Below are 23,222 nucleotides of genomic sequence, written 5' to 3'. Positions count from 1 at the left end.
ACAATGGAAATTAGGTGGATCACATATCATGTCACTGTTGGTTAACAATAAGTTAACAAAATGACCTAATAAAAAAACTATACTACTAATTATGGAATTTAATTACAACTTTTTAATAAATTTATCAAATTGTTTGCAGACATGCAACAATTAAACCTTTTCATCATATTAAAATAAAAAAAATAAGTGATGGACAGCCGTTATGTAAGTTTTAAAAATAGGGGAAAAATTGAAATAAGGGTAGAATAGAGTAGAGTAGATATGAACAAGAGAGAAGAGAAGAAGGGAGAGTGAGTACTACTATTCTAGTTATTATGTAGTTTCTATTACAATAAAAGAATTTGAAATAATATATTTTGTTCAATCTCCTTTGATATTCTCTTCCTTCAATTGAGCATGCAATATTACCTTCATAAATAATTGTTGCATCCATTTTTCCGTTATATAAACCACAATTTCATTGTATGAATTGAATCAAAGACGTTAACTAAATACATTCTCTACTTGTCTTGTGTAGTGTTAAAAGTTCGGCACAATTTGATGAAATCGTCACTATAGTATGTATTACATATCTCTATGATATGGTTGTACAACCACTTGTAAATAAGTAACTTGTATGTGATCTATCATTATGAGGAACTAATAAATAACATGCATCCGCATAGACAACATATGTGACTTTTTTAGATGCATCTAGTGATCTAATGAATCTTACATGCATATAGTGATCTAACGACCATTGAAGTAGACAACAAATGTGATTTGTTCATATAAAAATGTTTTACTACTTTTGATATTTAAGTTTCTTGACACACAAATTTTATTATTCAAATGTTCAATTTATAATCAAAGACAAAATTGTCTTTCCCAAATCTTTCATTTTGAACTCTTTCTTTAAGCAATATGGCTTTTGGAAGCACTTTGGGAGTTTCAATAACATTTATGTCATCGACGTAGACAATAATTATGGGAAATTCATTTTCCAATCTTTTCATAAAAGTATACACAACAAGAATTCATTGAATTTGTGAGGGGCCAAAAACCCTCACAAAGGAGGGGAAGTAGCCACAGAGACATTTGTGGCGGCCTTAGGCAGCCACAAATAAGGTGGTCACAAACCTTTGTGGCCCACAAACATAGTTATTTTTATACTCCTCCCTTAACAGATATTCACTAAGACCATTATACAACATGCGCCCGAATTGTTTTAGCCAACAGAGAGACTTGGTCAATTTGATGGAATAGTTTTCTCGAGATCTTGGACTATTGGCATTAGGCAAATGAAACCTTTCGGGGAGCTTCATATAAAAGTCACTCAAGTGAGCCATAAAATAGGTTGTAACAACATCGATCATGTGCAAATTTATGTCTCCATGTGCTACAAGGCTAATTAAGTAAGAAAAGTAGTTGCATCAAGTGTATGTAAATATGTCTCATCAAAATCAATCTCAAATCTTTGGGATAAACCTTGGACAATGAGCATTGCTTTGTATATCACAATTTTACCATTCCTATTTTGTTTATGTACAAAATCCCATTTGTATCCAACGGATTTTACACCTTTGGTGTTCGGACTACAGGTCCAAAAACCCTTTGCTTGTTAAGTAAGTTTAATTGTGCTTCAATTGCATATTTCCGTTTTTGTCGATTCTCACTTGGTCTACAATCTTTGATAGACCTTGGTTCTGGTTCTTGATCTTCGCTATCATTTACATATTTAGCGCTATATTATATACAAAAACATCATCAACGTTAACTTCATGCCGATTGCATTGAATTTTATTATTGACATAATTTATTGAGATCTCTTTATTTTCACAAGTTTCTAGTACCTGACCAGTTCTTTTGAAACTAAAAATCAATTATGTTAATCTACTCTTATGAAATTTTCATATAGTCACTTAGGCTATTTTTTTTTTTGTTAGTTTCTTTTCTTATTTGAGGATTTTTATCTTTGGAACCATTGGTTGCCTACGCTTCAAGCACAATTAAGACTCATTTACATTATTATATTGTCCAACATGAACATCTACTTATCTATTTTGATATGAGCATTAACAACTGATGTTAGTCTTGCTTAACTTTGCAAATGAATTATGCTTTGAACTTATGGTTCACATTGCTTTATACGATGATCAATATAAGATAGTAATATATTTCAAGTAAGTCATTTGAACTTCTAGTTCACATTTTCAGTTGCTTATTGTCTCCCCCTGATGTGGGGAAAAGTAATTCATCAATTGATAATCAACCTAATGGACTATAAACAAGTCTCTAATTATTTGCTCATGAAACTTTATAATAGATTCATATCAAATATATTTTCGCAATATTATTTTAGGACTCAATCGCAGTATATTGTATTAGAGCAATTGAAATATACACAACACATAAAAAAATTCACTAAGATGAGGAATATTAGGGTTTTAACCAGAAAATCAAGTGTAAAAATTAAGGGGACAAATTACATATAGTGACTTGTTGGCTTGACACAAATCAATATCTCAACAAATGTGATTGCATATTCCCAATATAGAATTTAAAAGCTATGATCTCATAAGTATCAATCATACAATTGACTTTAATATTATTTGTAAACATTAGATTTACAAGGATATCTATTTCAATTGTTCTAACTATTTTGAATCAATAATGAGGTACTCACTTCTAAGAATAAAGTTGAATAGTTCATGTGACCTTTGACCTTTTATCAGTAACCACTCTTTTGTTTAATCACAAATGTGACAAATATTTTAAAATATTCTTGAAAATATTTTCTTAATTTGACTATTTTTGGAGCATATTTGAGTGACACAAAAATTTATGTATTTTTTCTTATTTTCCTTTCTTTTAAATCAATACCAAGATCAAATAGATTTCAATTATAGTATAAATATGTAGTTTTTTAGGAACTCAACCACAAGTCTTTTACATTTGATAAATCTTTTGCTACTTCAAGAGTATAATCAAGAAACATAAATAATTTTCTCTTAATTTTATGTTACAAATCATACTAATGTCAAATAGTTCTTATCTATTTCAATTAAGAGTATAAAATTCTATTTACTCAAGGACCCAACCACTAAACAATGACCAAGGAAATCATACTTTGAGCAATTCAACTTTAATATTAAAATTTTAGTTCTTCAAGAACTATATCACAAATTATTTTCGTAAACAGTAATCAAGAAATTCATTTTTTGAGCAATCATACATAGATGCTTCAATATCAAAGTGTTAGTTCTTCGTAAACTATATCATAGATTATAGTCAAATCTTTCACATATTTTTTTATTATTAAACTCCTAATTGTTCAGAAGTTTAATAATCAATTTAGAATAAACATATATTATAGTTATGGAAACTAAATAAAATTCTTAATAAATTTCTTGTGCAAGAAATATACAAGATTAATATATTAAATCTTGATATGAAATATAAATTAATGATTGCCATGAAAGAAAATAAATATAATTTTGAGAAATTGTTGTAGTAATAATTATATAATTAATACGCAATACAAACATTCCATATTCAAATTATAAAGATATAATTAATTTAACTTAATACTTAATCAAAATTTCTGTTTATAAAAAGCTATTATGCAATAACCAAAATAGAAAATAAATTTAATTAATATTAAATCAACCTTAAAAAGATAAAAAAAAATTATAAATTAATTAACGGAAAATTGATTTGCTTTCTATTTTAGATCCATATCAAAACTTACAAATTAGAAACTATATTTAGTGCTAATCATACTATTTTTAACAAATCAAAGTCTTTGTAAAAAAATTGATCACAATCAAATAAAAAATGATAGTACTATATGTTCAATGCAAAACGAAACCCTTAAAAAAATTGAAATCTTTCAATAAAAGGATCAATTTTTAAATTTTTTTAAGATGATAATAGTATAATAATAAATGTTATGAAAGTCGAACACAATAAACAAAATAAATGTTAAACATAATAATATAATAATAAATGTTATGAAAATTGAACACAATAAATAAAATAATTAATTATAGTTTCAATTTATAAAATAATTGTAACATATTGAAATTTGAAACCCTCAAAATGAGTTATTTAAAAATTATATAATAGATCCAACTTTGTGTAATTTTCTAAAAAAAAATTGTATAATCTTTCAAAGATGCATGAACATTGAAGAAACATTGAATCTAACTTTGTGCAATCTTTTTTTGGATGTATGAATACTTAATTCTTCCGGAATTGTAGGAGACTAAATATTAAGTTTTTTTTTTTAAAAAGTTTTTTAAGAATTGGATAATAGATTAAACAATATATTTGTGCAAAGAATTATTTAACATATAGAAACCATATTTAAAATAATAAATATGATTGCAATCCCTCACGAATGCGTTAATACTGAATTCTTCTGAAAATATATTAAAAATAAATAAATAAGATATATATAAAAAAAGATATATATAAATAATAAATATGATATATAGAAAATTAACATGAAAATTATGAAGTGCATATATTTATTAGACTAGCAATTCTTTGAACTTTATGCTGATAACATGATGTAAACATAATCGAAACAACGACAAAAATATAATCGAAACAATAACAAAATATAGAAGAGTGGAGACGAAGAAGAAAAAAAGAGAGACAATAATATTATTATGTTATTTTTGTTACAATATTAACTTTAAAAGGTACATCAACATTTACTAATAGGCCTAATAGACTCAATATTTATAACCCTCCTCATTGTTTTGTATTATTTTAATGATTTTATATTATATATAATTAAAATAAAAAATGATTAGAGATGATTTAAAAAATAAAATAAATGAAAAATATGGCATAATTTCTACTAATAGAAAGATTAGTTTGACTTAAATAATCTCACTATGTGAGAAATGTCATAATATAAACTTTGATTTATTTTAATTCTAATGTATTGATAGAGAGGAAATACATCATAATTTCAAATTTTTTTCTATAAGCAAATGCACAATTTGAAATGAACCAACGTTAGAAATCTGGAGTAAAATTTGAATATTTTAAAAAACTTTGGTGAGAGATAGAAGCAACAATCAATCAATCAAACAACAAAACGACAATTGACACGTTATGCAGCATATTTCCAATCTTGTCGTGCCACCCTCATCCCCTTGTATAGTTTTCTAGGATTTCAGACACCTTAACAGCCACTCATTGTCCTCACTTCGCTTCTGTAGACTGTAACCGAGTCACACTCACATCACATGCAGCATCGTCAACAATAAATTAATACTTCTTTAAACAGAGCAAGTTAACTACACATTTTCTTAGTACAAATATATAACCGGTAATTTCTTCCTTTCTTTGTGGTGCAACCATGGCTAGTAACAACAAAGAGAACGAGAAGGAGAGAGACTTTGAGTTTATGTTTAACGAGGATGTCGAGGAAGATGGTGAACAACATGATATTGAAACTGTGAAGGTAGAGAGTGAAAATAGCAGTGATGATGATAATGATGATGAGGGAAATCATACAGTTCAGCCTCAGTCTTTCACTTCCCAGCAATGGCCTCAGAGCTACAAGTATAATCTTCTTCACCATTTTAAAGCAAACTCACCAATACATAGTTATCTCTTATGCTTTTCATATTGTAGGGTTCTTCAATCTCTTACTTACTGCATAATTATTTGTTTTGTTTTGCTTGATTGTTTGTCTGTCTGTATAAACCATAAACTCTTCTACATATAAACAAACAACCAATTTCTTCACAGCAAAGAAGAGCGAGGGATGTTGAAATTCTTGTAGTGAGTCTGAATTTACTGTGCAGGGAAATCGTTTTGTGAAAACCTGATTCAGCTTGGCATTGCAAAGCTTAGTAAGCTTTGGTAGAATTGAGTTATCTGGATTTTTATTGTTTCCCTTTTCTCATTATCCTGGAGATCGGGGATCCAGGTTGTCTATAGTCACAATGTTGTTGCACGTGATCACACACATCTCACACGGTCTAAATTTTACGCTATGTATTTTAGATTTAAAAAAGTACAAAATCATTTTAAAATTCAGACGACCAAGATGTGTGTAATTGCGTGCAGTGACAATGCATTTTATCCATCATATGAGGCCTCAAATAAAGAATGCTTCAGAGAATCTGATTGAGTCCAAATAAAGAATGAGATTGGACATTTCTTATAGTATTTTTTCTCTCCTTTAATTTCAACAGAGAGACTACAGATTCTTACACAATTGCTACAGCTCCGAATTTCGGGTCAATTCTACGAGGACCAAGTTTTATTTATTCAAGTTTTAGCAATCGTTCGAAGAGTAGCTTAGACATAGATGGAAAGACTCCTTTTCTATCAAGTCCAGAAGCCACTACTCAATCAATATGGCGGAAGAAAGGTTCGATGCAAAACCTTGTTGGAGAAATGCCTATTGGTTATGGTTGCAGTTTAACTCAAACAATTTTTAATGGTATGTTATTTCATCTCATACTGTTTTGCGATATCCTTGTAACACTTTATTTGACATGTTCTCTAATCATACTAGATTTCAGTTTTTTATTTTTTTACATGGATTATAATAAGGTGATGCTATAACTTTGCAGCGATTAATGTGATGGCTGGAGTTGGTCTTCTGTCTACACCTTATACAGTGAAACAAGCTGGGTGGATGAGCATGGTGTTGATGGTTCTTTTTGCAGCTGTTTGTTGCTATACAGCAACTCTTATGAGACACTGCTTTGAAAGCAGAGAAGGAATTAGTAGCTACCCTGATATAGGAGAAGCTGCATTTGGTAGATATGGCCGTATTTTTGTATCAGTGAGTTTTTTCTATTTTATTTGTTTATGTAAATTCATTGAAAATTGGTTTGTGTAGTTGTTTGTTACTTGGCTGATAGAAATCATGATTGGGTTTTACCTTTATGTGTTAGCTGGTTTCCAAGTTTAAATTTCTTCCTTCATGCCAAATGATTATTTTAATCATGTTCTTGACCATGGTCTTTCATGCCATAACGTTATGTGGCGTAGTTTGATCAGTGTTGGCAAATAGCCGCTATAGTGATGCTATATCGCTATAACATAACGGAATTTGAACAAATTGCTATTGTTTTGCAATATACTATTTAGTAAAAGTGTTGTCAAATAGCCGCTATCGTATTGTGGTGCTATAGCACTACAGCATAGCGAAATATGGACAAACTGCTATTTGATGTGATCTGCAGCTGATAACATTGGTTTGGTCCATTTAGTTAACCCTACTTAATAGGATAAGGCTTGGTTGTTAGTAATATGATTTTATATCTCAAGGCCCTCAGAAAATGTACCATAAGATGATTCATCTGTAATTTTTGTTTCTTCTAAATTAATTTTGTAGTAGCGAGAAGAAATGTTGAGACATAATTCCTTTTTTTACCAATGAACAAATGAGTGATTTCATTAATCATTGTTAACTAATAATGATATATATATTTGTTGCAGATCATTTTGTACACTGAATTATATGTAAGTGCTGCAACAATTTCTTACATTTCCTTTGGAACCACCTTGTTTTATTACTCGACATTATATGTTTACGATGTTTTCATGAGTGCAGTCATATTGTGTGGAATTCATCACCTTGGAAGGAGACAACCTCACTAGTCTGTTTCCTGGAACATCCTTAGATTTAGGTAGTCTTCATTTAGATTCCCCGCATTTGTTTGGAGTTCTGACTGCACTTGTTATTCTTCCTACTATCTGGTTGAAGGATCTCCGAATAATCTCGTATCTATCAGGTTCTCTACATTCTAAAAGAGATTACTCTCTCGGTAATAAAATATAAGCAAAAATAGGTCAAAGAAAGTCGATGTATTTGGTCTAATTTTTTTTGACAAAATACATCAATTCTCTTTTGACTCACTTTTACTTATATTTTTTATGGAGTATTATTTCTGTTTTCAATTTTTACAACTTATCATATACTCGTAATAACTTGAATTTTGATCATCAGTTGGAGGGATTGCAGCAACGTTATTGATTATTATCAGTGTGTTCTTTGTGGGGACAAGTGTTGGGTTCCATCATACTGGTCAGGTGGTGAATTGGAATGGCATTCCATTTGCTATTGGTGTCTATGGTTTTTGCTTTGCAGGACATTCAGTTTTTCCAAATATATACCAGTCTATGGCTGATAAAAAACAATATACCAAAGCATTGATAACATGGTTTGATACCTAACTTTTCTTCAATGTAAAAACATAGTATATCTGATTTATTATTTGTGAATTTCTGATGATTCCTCAACTCATTTCTTTCCGTACAGTTTTGTTTTGTGTATTTTGATATATGGAAGCGTTGCAGTCATGGGATTTCTATCGTTTGGCGATGGCACTTTGTCTCAGATAACATTGAATATGCCACCAGGTGCATTTGCTTCCAAAGTTGCATTGTGGACAACAGTAAGTTTGAAATTCGTTTGGTCTCTCAATGCTATTTTAATAGTTTCATTCTAGTGAATAAATTTATTTTTCCATGATCTTGTTTCAGGTTATCAACCCACTCACTAAATATGCTTTATTGATGAATCCACTGGCAAGGAGTCTAGAGGAATTGCTACCTGATAGAATTTCAAGTACTTATTGGTGTTTTATTCTTCTTAGAACAGCACTTGTTATATCTACAGTTTGTGCTGCTTTTCTTATTCCGTTTTTTGGTAAGTCTTACACTTCATCTCTGAAATACATTCATTATGTAGGTTCACGGAAATTAATACAAAATAAATATTGGATATACTATTTCTACTTACATCATATCATATGGCTATACAATAAATACAAAAATCATATTAAGAGTCAGATTAAGGGCAATATACAATGTGCTTGATCCATTTTCCTAATGGAGAATGTTCCTTAGTTACACATTTATTTCATATGCTCCATTTTCCATTTGCTTGAATGGAGATCTCAGCTTCCCTCCATAACTTTATTTACCATTACTTCCCTCTCAACTTCCCCGTTTGTCATCCCAACATTGGCAATACTAAGACTATTATTCTCTATAATTACACAAGACTTCTCTATGTACCGGAATAGAGAATAAGACTTAGTTCGTTATTTCCTGATTTCAAGGGATTTATTTTATAAAAGAGAAAGAAGCGAAGTTGAAGAAATCATGAAGAAAATTGTTAGTAATTAGTTATGAGAGATTCCTCTCTGGTTTAGGAGCATCGTGCTTTGGATTAGGAGTCGAGGACTCTGATTTATTTCCATTTTTCTATGGTAAGAGCTCTAATGCTCTATTATTGGGCAGTCCATGGGAGCGCGGGAGGAACAACGAGCCAAATACTCTAGAAGCACAAGAAACTTAGACACCACACCACATCTCAACTCAAATGTCAAAACCTTAAGACAATGGGTATATGAGCCATTTCTCTTGGAACTTAACCATTCACACTTAACCCAACACCATTTTCATTCAATAAAATTTTTGTTTCATCAATATTAATAATTTCACTTCAAAGAATGTCGTTTCTTGTTTAATAACTTAAGTTTTGTCATAGCATAGAAAGTTTGACACATATTTGTTTTCTTGTCCAGAAAGAGCTTGATTTACTTTCATAGGAAAATTTCAAGTGTAGGATCAATAGCAGAGGATACAATGTCTTCTAAGTTGTCAATCTTTAAGTATAAGTATAATTACTTAATATTACAGTGTTTTCCCCTATCGCGCTGCGAATCTAGGATCACTTAAATGGACACAAGGAAAGTTAATAGTTGAAGTCTAACTAAAAATGCCATATAGGACTTGGAAAGCCATATCAGTGTGGGATTGTTTTAATATAGCTATTTTCATACGTCATTTGTACCTTTGTTATTCTAGTCTCATTTGCAGTACTATCTTTATTATGTACACATCAAACATTTTTTAATTATAACAAAATTCTTTTAAATATCTGAGATGGTAACACCCATATGAATTGAATGCCTAATCCAGTTTTAATATAATTTCAGGACTTGTGATGGCTTTGATTGGTTCTCTCTTCAGTATGCTTGTGGTAAGCAAAGCAAACAGTTTTGTTGTGTTTGTATACTCTTATTATGAAATTATTATTTAGCTTATATCTTCACCTACCAGCTTATGCATTAAGGATAGTTGATTACCTAGTTTATAGCAAGGTATTAGAGTTTCTGGTCTTTATTCGGCGCTGACAGCCATCATTCTTATAATAAAAAGTTACATTTTAATATATATCAACACACATATCGTTGTAAATTGGCGCTTTGTTTTCACAGAAGAAATTTAAGTAGTGGTGATGCTGTCAGAGCATTGCTGTGATAGGATCCTTAAGACCAAAAGAATAATGACTCCACTAGTATATTCTAGCATGGGTCTTTTAGGCAAATTCATGATTAGAATCAATGAAAAATATAAACATATTACCTTGTTTTTGTCAAATTCGAAATTTTTGTGTGGTAAAATATGTCATTTCTATTGCAGAATTCTCATTTAAAATTTTAAATAATATTCATACAATGTGATATGTAGACTTTTAGAGATATTGACGATAAAAGGAGTTATTGTATTACTGAATAACATCTTGTTTTATTGAATTGAATTCTTGAATACAATAGTGAGGTATTGAGATATATATGCATGAATATAGAAAGCAGTAGATTAGTTGTAACTAACCTAACTAACATAACCAATCTTGATAAACGTTGACTTAGTTACTTGACCTATTATTCCCTTTACACCCCCTTGCAAACTCACGAGTGAATAAGACTGAACTCTGAGTTTGTGTGTACAGAGGAAAAACATATCATTGGTGGTAAGAATATTTGCTGTTTGATCAGCAGAGGAAATGTGGAAGACTTGTAGGTCTTTTTGTTGAATCTTTTCTCAAATGAAATAGAAATCAAGCTCAAAGTGTTTTGTCTCAGTAAATTGTTGGAGGTTTGGAGATGGTATAGTTGACCTCAGGAAGAAGATTCTTGTTCCAAATTTGTTCTGAAGTGACTGCTGCGAGGCTGTAATACTCAGCTTCTGTGCTGGATCGGTACACAACTTGCTGCCTTTTGGAAGTCCAAGATACTAAGTTGTTGCCCAAGTAAATACAAAATCCTGTGGTAAAGCGTATGTCATCAACATCTGATCCCCAATCTACATCACATAGGGACTGTCAGATTCAAGGTAGCAGATCTAGTGAAGTGGAGACCATAAGAAGATGTGCCTTTGAGGCAGCGTAAAACACGTTTCACAGTTTGCCAGTGGGACTGTTTAGGATTATGTATAAACTGACAGACCTTGTTGACTGAATAAGCAATGTCTGGCCTGATTACTGAGACATATTGAAGGCCTCCTACAATACTTCTGTAGAGGCTGGGATCATCTGCATTAGTAGAGCCAAAAGCTGACAGTTTGGTTGAAGTGGCCATGGGAGTTTTCATGGAATTTGCATGTGCATGTTGGCTCTTTGAATTAAATCATTGACGTATTTTGTTTGTGATAAGAGAATGCTGGAGGAAGAAGTTGGCTGGACTTGAATTCCCAAGAAGTAATTAAGATTTCCAAGGTCTTTGAGTGGAAATTTGGAGTGACTGAATAAAGGAGGTGATGGCAGAATCAGATGTCCCAGTAATAATGATATCGTCAACATAGACTAAGATGAAAATTTTGATGAGGGAACTGGATTTAATGAAGAGAGATATATTACTCTTTGTTGCTGTAAAGCCAAGAGTAAAGAGAAATTGTTGAAGCTTGTGAAACCAGGCCTTTGGTGCTTGTTTAAGGCCATAAAGAGCCTTATTTAATTTGCATACAAGAGAGCCATAGCCATCTCCTTTGATGAATCCTGGAGGTTGTGCCATATAAACGGTTTCAGAGATATCTCCATTCAAAAAGGCGTTGTTGATGTCTATTTGTCTGAGAGGCCAGTTGTTAGACAAAGCAACGGTGAGAATGATTATGACAGTGGTTGGTTTTATGACAGGGCTGAATGTTTCTGAATAGTTTAGACCTTCTTGTTGATGATATCCTTTGGCAACCAAATGAGCTTTGTGTTTTGAAATTGTGCCATCTGGAGTGTATGAACACCCATTTGCAACCTATGATGTTGCTGTGAGGAGGTAAATGAACTAGTGACTAACTGTTGGTTTGGAGAAGAGCTGAATATTCTGCTTCCATGCAGCTTGCCAGTGAGGAGATTTGAGGACTGATTCAGGTGGATCATGATTGATAGAATTAGCATCTGTAGTAGAGGTGGTTACCCAAGCTTTTGGCTTAAAAATTACTGATTTGCTTCTGGTGTGAATGATGTTTGGATCGGTTGGATGATGAAGTTGAATGAGCTAATAAGTTTGCAGCTGACTGAGTTAACTGCTGTGAAATGGTTGAACTGACTGAGGTAAGGTTCTGTGAGCTGACTGATATAGAGGTGACTGGATTGTCGGGGTTGGAACTGTTTGAGATGAGAACTGGTGTGGAATTGGTGGACTTATGGAAAGCCCATGCTCAGAATCAGATATGGAGTGTGTAGGTTCAGTAGCAACAGAAGCATGGTTAGATGTATTGATAGGCATAGAAGGAAAATTATTGTTAGTATGCAGAGGAGTAAATCTGTTGTGACAAGTAACGTTAGAGACATTTTGTTATTTTTGAATTTTGAAAAAACTTTGAAAAAATAATTTATACCGCCGACAATATTACTGGGTTGAGTCGTGGACTAGGTCGCTCTCTTTAAGACGTTTCGAGGCATTGTCCAAATTGTGCAAGACAGACTATCAACCACGAAGTTCCCCAGGATAAAACAACCCAAATCACTGTATCGAATTTCTACTGCACCATAGAAAACCGTTCTAGAATTACACCCTCAAATATGGCAGTTGAATGACTACCAGTCGTAATATGACACTAAGACCAATCAAAAGAAATAAAAGAAGTGATTAAGAAAATGGGAGAATAGAGAAAAGCCTCAGATACAGAGAGCTTTTGGTGTGCTTTTTCAACTGAGGAGAACACTGTATTTATAGATGAAATTCGTAACTGGATCAGAGAGAAAAGTGCGATCCATTAGGTCTGATTCACTAAACGTGTGCTCTGATATTTAGGATTTGACCACAGAAACGTGCACCACGATTTGTTTGACTACCAAAATGTGTGCCACGTTTTGTTTGACCACAATACGTGCCCTCAGACTTGACTTAGGTTTTTGACCAGACAATAACAGATACGTGAGACTAGTAATTAGGGTTTTGACCAATAAAACTAAAGTGCGAAATCGGGGGGCAAGGATCAGATGTTGAATGTTGACTCGGTGGAGGGCAATTACGTAATTAACGTATCAATTAGAGATAAAAACGCAAGCAAACATTCATTTAATTAGAGATAAAAACGCAAGCAAACATTCATCTAAAAAATAATACATCACGTTGCCAAAGCCCAGGCCCATGCCTAGGCCAGACGGACGACGATGGCGCGCGCGTTTTTTTGTTAGTCAGTTTTGTGTTAGTCAGTTTTGCTTGTGTTCTCCTAAGTACCATACCTCCACCTTATATACCTTACTAGTGTGTGATATCCCTCCTATGCGGGACTTTCTTATTTTTCAATTCACAACAACACTTATAAATGTCATCATTATTTCCAACAAACTTCCATTAAACTCATCATCATTTCCAACAATCCCCCACTTGAATTTAAAAAGAAGGTTTTTGAAATAGCGTCAAACGCTTCTATAAGATTATGCATAAACAAAGGTGTCTCTCGACTTGAACCTTTGCATAGAAAGTAAGATTCATATTCAACAAAAGTGACTCGTAGTCTTGAACTCTATCTATGATATCAAACCCACACACAACCTTTTCATTTGAGTGTATTCTCAAAAGTCCATGCATTTATGGCCATGCACGTGTATCCCAGTATAGTGAACGCTCTAGGAATTCTGCCTCGAAATTCCATAGGAAACGGCCCCACTTCCACATTCACATAGGTGAGTCTATCAAGAGTACTCATGTAGCTAGATACTCCACTCCATATAGAGTATAGATCTCATTAAGAGTTTCTATTATCTCATCCTTTTATCACTTTAGGAATCATGCTTCTTTCATATGTAATATAACATGTTCATTTCTCATCACTATGACTTGTTATTACCCATTGAACCTAATTCTTGGAATCTCCAGTCTTTTAGGTCGGGTTACCATCATAGGTGACTCATTGATCTATAGGCAATAGTCCCATCCGTTTGGATGTATTTAAGACTTTCTCTCTAGTTAATCCTTTCATCAAAGGATCTGCTAAATTATCATCAGTGCGTACATGATCAACTATAATCGCTCCTTTAGAAAGTAATTCTCTAACGGTGCTCTGCTAGCAAACATCTCAACTAGCTTGCTTCTTCACTAGCCGTAGCTAGTGCTATCATTTCAGACTCCATAGTGTACTGAGCCAATATCGTTTGTTTCTTCGATTTCCATGATACAACACCACCGGCTATACTGAAAATATAGCCACTGGTTGCTTTGGAGTCATCTGATAAGGTGTTCCAATCAGCATCGCTGTATCCTTCAAGGACGACATGAAATCTTTGATAATGTGATCCAAGACTCATGGTCCTTTTAAGGTATCTCATGACTCTTTCGAAGAGTGCAAATGCTTCATACTAGGTCTACTAGTAAACATGCACAACAATCCCACAACGTATGCAATGTCAGGTCTAGTACAATCAGTGGCATACTTGAGGCTGCCAATGATGCTCGCATATTCAGTTTGTCTAACACCTTCATTAGTGTTTTGAAAAGTTTCACACTTGGATCATATGGCGTGCAAGCAGGTTTACAGTCAAAGTAATTATATTTCTTTAGGATCTTTTCAACATAGTGAGATTGATCAAAAGAAATTTCCTTTTCTGACCTAGTTATTTTTATTCTAAGGATTACATTTGCTTCTCCGAGGTCTTTCATATCAAAGTTGTTATTCAACAAAGATTTTACATTATTTACGGTATGAATATTTGAACCAAATATGAGTAAGTCGTCTACATAGAGACACATGATAATGCAAATGCCATTTTGAAATTTGTAATAAATACATTTGTCAACTTCATTCACCTTAAACTCATTCGATATAATTAAGTTATCAAAATTTTCACGCCATTGCTTAGGAGCTTGTTTAAGACCATACAAAGACTTATCTAACTTACAAACCTTGTCTTCTTGTCCATGAATTACAAAACCTTCAGGTTGTTCCATATAAATTTCTTCTTCAAGGTCACCATCCTAATGGATGTTATTCTAATGACTGGTGAAAAGGCGTCAAAGAAATCTATATTCTCTCTTTGTCTAAAACCTTTGGCTACAAGGCGTGCCTTGCATTTATCAAGAGTTCTATCGGGTTTTAGTTTCCTTTTCAAGATCCATTTGCAACCTATTGGTTTGCAACCGGGAGGCAAGTCTATTAAATGCTAGGTCTTGTTAGACTCTAGAGAATCCATTTCGTCGTTTATAGCTTCTTGCCATAAATATGCATCCAATGATGACAAAGCTTCTTTTAGATTTGCAGGATCCTCTTCTAAGTTATAGGCCATATATTCGGGTCCATAATCTTTAGCAACTCTAACTCTCTTACTTATTTGAGTTTCTATTTCGCCTTGGTTATTGCTTTCAGTGCTTCTTGTCACAGGAACTCGACTAGGTTTGCTGCCCCCACTATTTCTTGATTTGAAAGGGAATTTATTTTCATAGAAGTCAACATCATTTGATATTATGATTACTTTGGCATTTAGGTCATAGAACCTATACGCGTTACTGTTTACTGCATACCCAATGAGTACGCATTCATAGGCTCTACTTGCGAGTTTAATTCGCTTGGGATCAGGGATTCTGACATATGCCAGACAACCCCATGTTCGAAGATAAGACAAGTTAGGTTGTCTTTTCTTCTTTATCTCATAAGGAGATTTTTGTTTTTAGATTTAGATACTCTGTTCTAACATAGCAAACAATCAAAATAATTTTTCCCTACCAGTGAGATGCAGCACCAGAGTTAAGCATAATAGCAACAACTAGTTTAGTAAGAGTTCTATTCTTTTTTTCAGCTTTACCATTCATTTCAGGTGAATATGGTGCAGTAGTTTCATGTATAATTCATTGGTTTTATAAAACTTATTAAATCAACTAGAATCATACTATGTTCCTTTATTACTACGAAACCTCTTAATCTTTTTACTAAATTGATTTTCAATTTCAGTTACAAAGATCTTAGACATGTCAAGTGCTTCACTTTTATTTTTCATTAGATATACAAAAGTGTAATCAGAGCAGTCGTTAATAAAAGTGATGAAATAACGCTTTCTATTTCTGGTTAGCGTCCCATTTAATTCACATATATCAGAGTGTATTAAGTCTAAAGGTTCAGATTCTCTAACAACTGTTTTATGTGAACTATTAGTTATTTTAGTTTGACTGCAAAAATCACATTTTTCAACATCCTTTAACGATAACTTTGGAATTAAACCTAGGTTACTCAAGTTTGAAATTATGCGTTTGTTCATATGATAGAGTCTAGCATGCCAAATATTAAAATCACACAACATGTAAGCAGAATGAGACATTTTATTGATTTCAACATTCAAACAATGGCGTACCCTTTCCCAACAAAAATACCATTTTTAGAAATGGTGTGCAAATCTTCCCCTATAGACTGAGTAAACTCTGCCTTATTAAGAAGAAACCCAGAAACCAGATTCTTCCTTATTTTTGGAGTGTGAATGACATCCTTTAGAATTAAGGTCTTTCCATAGGTGAATATTAGTTCCACATCTCCAATACCAACAACATTAGTGGTGTGGGAATCTCTCAACAAAACTTTCTTATCTTCAGCAGCAGTGTATGTTTTAAACATAACACGATCATAACAGACATGGCGTGAGGTGTCAGTGTCTATCCACCACCCATCTGATCCACCAGCAAGGTTGATCTCAGTTATCATAGCAATGAATTGCTCTTCTGTCAGGTTAGCCTGATTAGAAGGGCCAGACTTGCTTCTACACTTGCGTGCCATATGACCTTCTTTCCCATAATGAAAACAGAGAAAATGTGGGCGAAGGCCATTTCCAGAAGGTGGTTGCTGCCTTATAATTGGGACCTTTGGAGGGTTCCCATTCTTGTTGCTGGTTTTTAAAGTGCGGTTATGATTCTTTAGTTGTTTGCCGTTTGGCTTCAGAGCTGCTTCGATAAATTTATTTTTCTTGTTATTTGCCACAAAAAGAACTTCATCTTTCTGGTCTTGCTTTCGGGATTCCTCCTCAATTCTAAGGCGGGTTATCAGACTTTCTAGAGAGATTTCTTTTGTTTTATGTCTGAGAGAATTTTTAAAATCTTTCCAACCAGGGAGCAGTTTGTCAATAATAACAGCAATTTGAAACTGTTCATCTAGGGACATACCTTCAGAGATAATTTCGTGAGCAATTTTCTGGATTTCATGAGACTAAGCTACCACTGATTTGTCATTTGATATTTGAGGTAGCGGCTAACAACATACTTTTTGACTCCTGCTTCCTCAGTATCATATTTCTTCTTTAAAGCATCCCAAACTTGTTTGGAAGTTTTGTTCTCGGAACTGTAGTAATCATACAGATCATCAACAAGTCCATTAAGAATATAATTCTTACATAAGTAATCATTATGTCCCATTGGGTTAATTCAACAGCTTTCTTATCCTTTTCTGTTTGGTCATCTGTTTCTGGAACAACAAGAATTTCATCCTTCTGAACGTTGGCAAGCTTTTTCGTGGTTAGAAAAAATAACATCTTTTGTTGCCATCGTTTGAAGTGACTTCCCTCAAACCGAAATGGTTTGTTGTAGTCAGAAGCAGATGATCCTGCCCCAGTAATTTCGTCGGTACACATGGCAGTATGGAAAATCGTCTTAAAATTGTTATTTTTGAATTTCGAGAAAACTTTGAAGAAACAATATATGCTGCCGATAATATTACTGGGTTGAGTCGCGGACTAGGTCGCTCTCTTTAAGACATTTCGAGGCACTGCCCAAATTGTGCAAGGCAGACTATCAACCACGAAGTCCTCAGGATAAAACAACTCAGATCACTGTATCGGATTTCTACTGCACTGTAGAAAACCGTTTTAGAATTACACCCTCAAATATGGCAATCGAATGACTACCAGTCGTAATATGACACTAAGACCATTCAAAAGAAATAAAAGAAGTGTGTAAGAAAATGGGAGAATCGAGAAAAGGCTCAGATACGAAGAGCTTTTGGTGTGCTTTTTCAACTGAGGAGAACATTGTATTTATAGATGAAATTCGTAACTAGATCAGAGAGAAATGTGTGATCCATTAGGTCTGATTCACTAAACATGTGATCTGATATTTAGGATTTGACCACAGAAACGTGTGCCACGATTTGTTTGATCAACAAAACGCGTGCCACGTTTTATTTGACCACAATACGTGCCCTCAGACTTGACTTAGGGTTTTGACTAAGCAATAAGAGATACGCGAGACTAGTAATTAGGGTTTTGACCAACAAAACTGAAGTGCGAAATCGGGGGGCAAGGATCAAATGTTGAATGTTGACTCGGTGGAGGGCAATTATTTAATTAACATATCAATTAGAGATAAAAACGCAAGTATTGATTTAATTAAATAAATAATTAATTTTCATACGCTAAAAAATAATACACCACATAGCCAAGGCCCGGGCTGGGGCCCGATCGGCCGGACAGGCGGCGGCGCGTGTGTGGTGGTCAATATTGCTTGCGTTCTTCCTCCTTTACAAAATTGAGGTACCCTTTGGGATACCCCAAATACCATACCTCCACCTTATATACCTTACTAGTTTGTGATATCTGTGAAACTTCCTTATTTTTCAATTCACAACAACATTAACTCTCATAAATGTCATCATTATTTTCAACAAACTTCCATTAAACTCATCATCATTTCCAACACATTTAGAACATAATCAAAATCAGGAGAGAGAGTGGATGGTGTTACAACCAATGAAAAGAAATCAGAATTAGCATGAAAAGGAAACAACAATTCATCAAATGTAACGTGTTTAGAGAAGTAAATTCTATGAGTTGGAGATAAACAAATATAACCTTTATGATTAGGACTTAACCAATAAAAACACATTACTCAAAACGGAATTGCATTTTATGTTATTTTAAGGTCTCAAATATGGGTAATATGACTATGATCTATCTTTATAATAATGTTGTTGTGAATAATTTGACATGAAGTAGATTTGTCTTTAGTCCATAGTAATTTCCTTTACTGTCACTGCTCCACTTCCTTGCATTGAAATCCTATGAAACTCATCTAATTTGAGGAATGCACTATTTTACAGTCAGTAATAATGCCGAGTTTATGCTTTTTAAAAATTGTGGGGAAGAAAGCTACAAAGACACAGGTAATAATGCTTTTGATAATGTATTTAATTTAATTTTATATTATTGTACTGAGTATGCCTTAAAGATTTTCGTATAAAATTTAAGTCCACTGGAGTTTAATTTCAGGTTGATGTTACTTCTAATTTACTGAAAAACTTTTCTTATGAATTATAGGATGAAATATGGTTGTTGTCACTACTATAAAAAAAATCCTGGATCTTTAATGTATAATCATGTAAAATTTCTTTAGAGACTAAAAACACTTTATTCCCTAAAAAAATACGCTTTACTTTTTTATAATTGGACTAAAAGTTGATAACCAATAATATAACGACTAACTAAAATAATGGGATATTTTATTGAAATTAAATACATATTTAAGTCTAAATTATATTCTCTTCTCATTTGTTGGTGGGAAATATAACCGACAAACTGCCGATGTAGTATTTGTTGGTAATTTATTTCTATTATCTATGACAATGGATAAAGAGGATTGTGGTTTTTCTTAGGGACAAAATTATCATTTTTAAAAAATACTCTTCCTTGCACTTAAATTAACCCATTAATTTAAATTTTTTAAATAGTTATAACACTGCATATTATGGTTTGCGTTTTAGTTCACTTTCTCAATTTTTCAATTTCGAAAACGCGTGTTGCATATTACTTTTTCTTTTTACTTAACAATCCCATTTAACCGGATAACATATATAACATAAATAAATAAATTATAAACTATAAATCATAATTAAAATTACACAAAAAAATAAAATAAAACATATAGATATGTTGGCGCAATAAAAAAAAAATAGACATACGAACATGAGAGTGCTTATCTAGACATTAGTTTATATACAAAGAGATTTTTTTTCCTTAATCTCAATTTAATTTTAATTTTTGGATTAATTATTTTTTTTAAATTGGCCATTTAGATTTCGAGTTTATAACAGCGTTTGGCAAAAAAAAAAGTCTATGTGGTTGATTCAGTATTTGTGTATGATATAACCCTCATATTTTTTAACAGTGAGTTTTTTATTTAATTTTCTTTTTATGATTTCATGGTCGTTCATTAAATTAGAGTAATTTGGTTTCTTAACAGTCTTTTACAAAAATTACAATAAGAGAAACAACACATTTTGTAAAACAAAGTCCATGACATTACATACCGTGGAACCCGATACATAACTAAATATAAATGTAAATATAAACATAAACAACATACTTCAGAATAGAATAAAATATCTTTAAAATCAAATAATGTCAAATAAGATGCGAAGACTTCACAATAAAAACTCCTAAGCTGATCTTTACGACAAGACAAGGACTACCGGTACTAGAGACTCAATGGTGGCATCACGCCCCAAGGCATCTGACCATCAATTTAAGTCTCGACTTTGCTACGTCTTTATCGTTATTATGATCTCCATGTAACTCATTTCTTAAAGTCTAAGACATTCAACCCGATTACATAACAATAGCGTGAATCACCAATCCAAAAATAACACACACATATATATATATATATACACATATATATGAAGCGAATGACATGTACATAGTAAATCAATGTTTAAATAGACAACCATATAAAACATACTAGAACATTTAAATATTCACGCCACATATTTTCAATAAAAAAGACTCAAAGTCCTAATGCAATGTCTACATGACAGTATGCACGGTTCTGGAATATTACATCATTCGCAAAGGAACACAAATCACAAATATACAGTTGCATCACGATTTAGTAACCATCACAAGGATAAAATTGATTAATTCCCGATAACCACACTCCATGATCTATTACAGTGACTACATAACTATGACATGCATGAACATATGATTCTACATGTATGCAAATCTTATTCAATTTACATACCATCCAACATATATAAACATTTCAAATATATGTCCATACAACATGTTAAAATAACTTGAAACATATATATCCATCATATATGAAAATCAAATACACATATATCCACATAATAGCAAATACACATATAATCAAACAAACATAAGCATTTTACGGTACATGTAATAAAAATGGGAAGTGTTTTTACCTCATAGCACTACTTAAACAAACAAAATTACGCTACTCTAACCCATCACACCTTCAACCAACAAAGCCCTTCAACCAACAAATCTTTACTATTGTAGAAATGTGCATATTTGCCAACATGCTTTCTTAAAAGTCTTGCCACTTGTGCATCTTATTTTTAATTCTTAAAATGTCTTTTCATAATATAAATTAAATACATTAACTTTTGTTCACTAAACTACTGTCTTTTATAAAAAGGAATGGAGGGAGTATTGCGGAGCAAACCTCCCAAAATCTGTTTTATTAGTAGGTTTTTACATTTAAATTTAGATCCTTGTATTCTCAATTTTTTAATATGTAAGCGAACCAATAAATTGCTAATGGAAATTTATGTCTAATATGTTTTCTTATTCCTTCAATTTTGTTCTTATTTTTCTTGGCATTATCAGGTTACAATGAGCGTCATAATTGCTGCATTGGGAATCATTTGTGGACTCCTTGGGACATATTCCTCATTGTTGAATATTGCCAATAGTTACTAAATCAATTAGTATAGGATGATAGAGAGTTTCCGATGACAATTGGTAAAAAACACAGGGTGAACCCATGTTGAATTTAGGATGTGTGCGTGTTGAGTTTTAAAAATTACTCTTAAAACCGTATATTTGTATTTTGACATAGGACAATAGAGTTGAAGATTCATCTTATATTTAAATTAAACTTGAGAGTTTGATAATGATTTCTATGTAGAGCTAGTAGAGAGTTAACAAACTAACAACTTCTAACTATTCCTAATTGCCTATAATTATAGTTAGCATAGACTTAACAAATTAACTTCGCATAACTAATTGAGTAGTGCTATTTGGTAGAATGGTTTGCAAAAGAAAGAGATAAAAGCACACATATAGGATTTTTGACCAATTAGCAATTGGATGACCATACAGAAGAGAGTGAGTAGTTACAATTTGTAACAGTTAGATGTTGCCACATATTGTTTTTCTTTTTCTTGCAAACACCTCTCATAACAATCATCATTTCCCTAACTAGTTTATTATCTCTGATATAAAAATATCTAATCGTAATAGTTCCTACAAACTCAAGGTGTCAGTTTAGTAGTAAGAGTTTAATATTATAATTTTAAAACACACCGTTTATATTATGTATAACACGTTTATACAATAACCTTTTGCATCACTATTATGAAAAACAATTTCTTTTTCCCTATACATGCTTCTATTTATCTGCAAAAAGCACTAATGCAGTGCACAAACAATATTTCTTTCTTTGGGTGTTATTCTTGATCGACGTTTAATCCATCAGTATAAAAAATTGTGATTCATACACTAGGGTGATCGTTGAGATCATAGTGAAAATGATGTTAGTTCTGATATAATTGCATATCGATATACGCGTTAGGGTTTATCTTGATGGAAGTGTGTTCCTTGATGAATTGGAAGTTATAAGTTCATCAATGCTTCTATATTATTTCCCTTTTATCATGTGCACCTCTAGGGATGACGTGAGGGGTAGTTTATGTTATGCGCCATCCTTTAATGTTGAAGTGGTTGCATCAGATTTGTATTCAGCTAGACCTCAATATTACACTTGTTTGATGTATTCTTATTGGGCTTTCCCTGTGGTATTTCCATATTACAGTTGGGTTGGACCTTTTAGGCTCATACCATTACACAAACCTCGTAGACTCTTAACTGTTGTTAAATAGGTAATGGATCTAAAGAGCCTTAAAGTTCAAAAGTTTTGAGAAATTTTCCAATGTAAAAATTTCTTGAGATAGTGGATATCGTACCGAAATGGTAC

General features: G+C 32.5%; 1 protein-coding gene across 1 annotated transcript; it reads left to right on the top strand.

The window, feature by feature from the left end:
- Positions 1 to 5,213: 5,213 nt before the first annotated feature.
- On the top strand, positions 5,214 to 22,140 carry LOC101507365 (amino acid transporter AVT1A-like). The gene is made up of 11 exons (XM_004513689.4): positions 5,214 to 5,562; positions 6,201 to 6,451; positions 6,585 to 6,799; positions 7,459 to 7,482; positions 7,574 to 7,754; positions 7,970 to 8,183; positions 8,282 to 8,417; positions 8,506 to 8,671; positions 9,969 to 10,012; positions 19,324 to 19,386; positions 21,854 to 22,140. Exons 1-11 carry the CDS (start codon positions 5,357 to 5,359, stop codon positions 21,944 to 21,946), a joined length of 1,593 nt encoding a protein of 530 aa, XP_004513746.1. The 5' UTR covers positions 5,214 to 5,356; the 3' UTR covers positions 21,947 to 22,140.
- Positions 22,141 to 23,222: the final 1,082 nt, after the last annotated feature.

The sequence above is a fragment of the Cicer arietinum genome, chromosome 4, assembly GCF_000331145.2.
Source record: "Cicer arietinum cultivar CDC Frontier isolate Library 1 chromosome 4, Cicar.CDCFrontier_v2.0, whole genome shotgun sequence".
NCBI classification, from domain to species: Eukaryota; Viridiplantae; Streptophyta; class Magnoliopsida; order Fabales; family Fabaceae; genus Cicer; species Cicer arietinum.
Note: the sequence above shows the minus strand (reverse complement) of the source record. Positions and strands in the feature narration are given on the sequence as shown.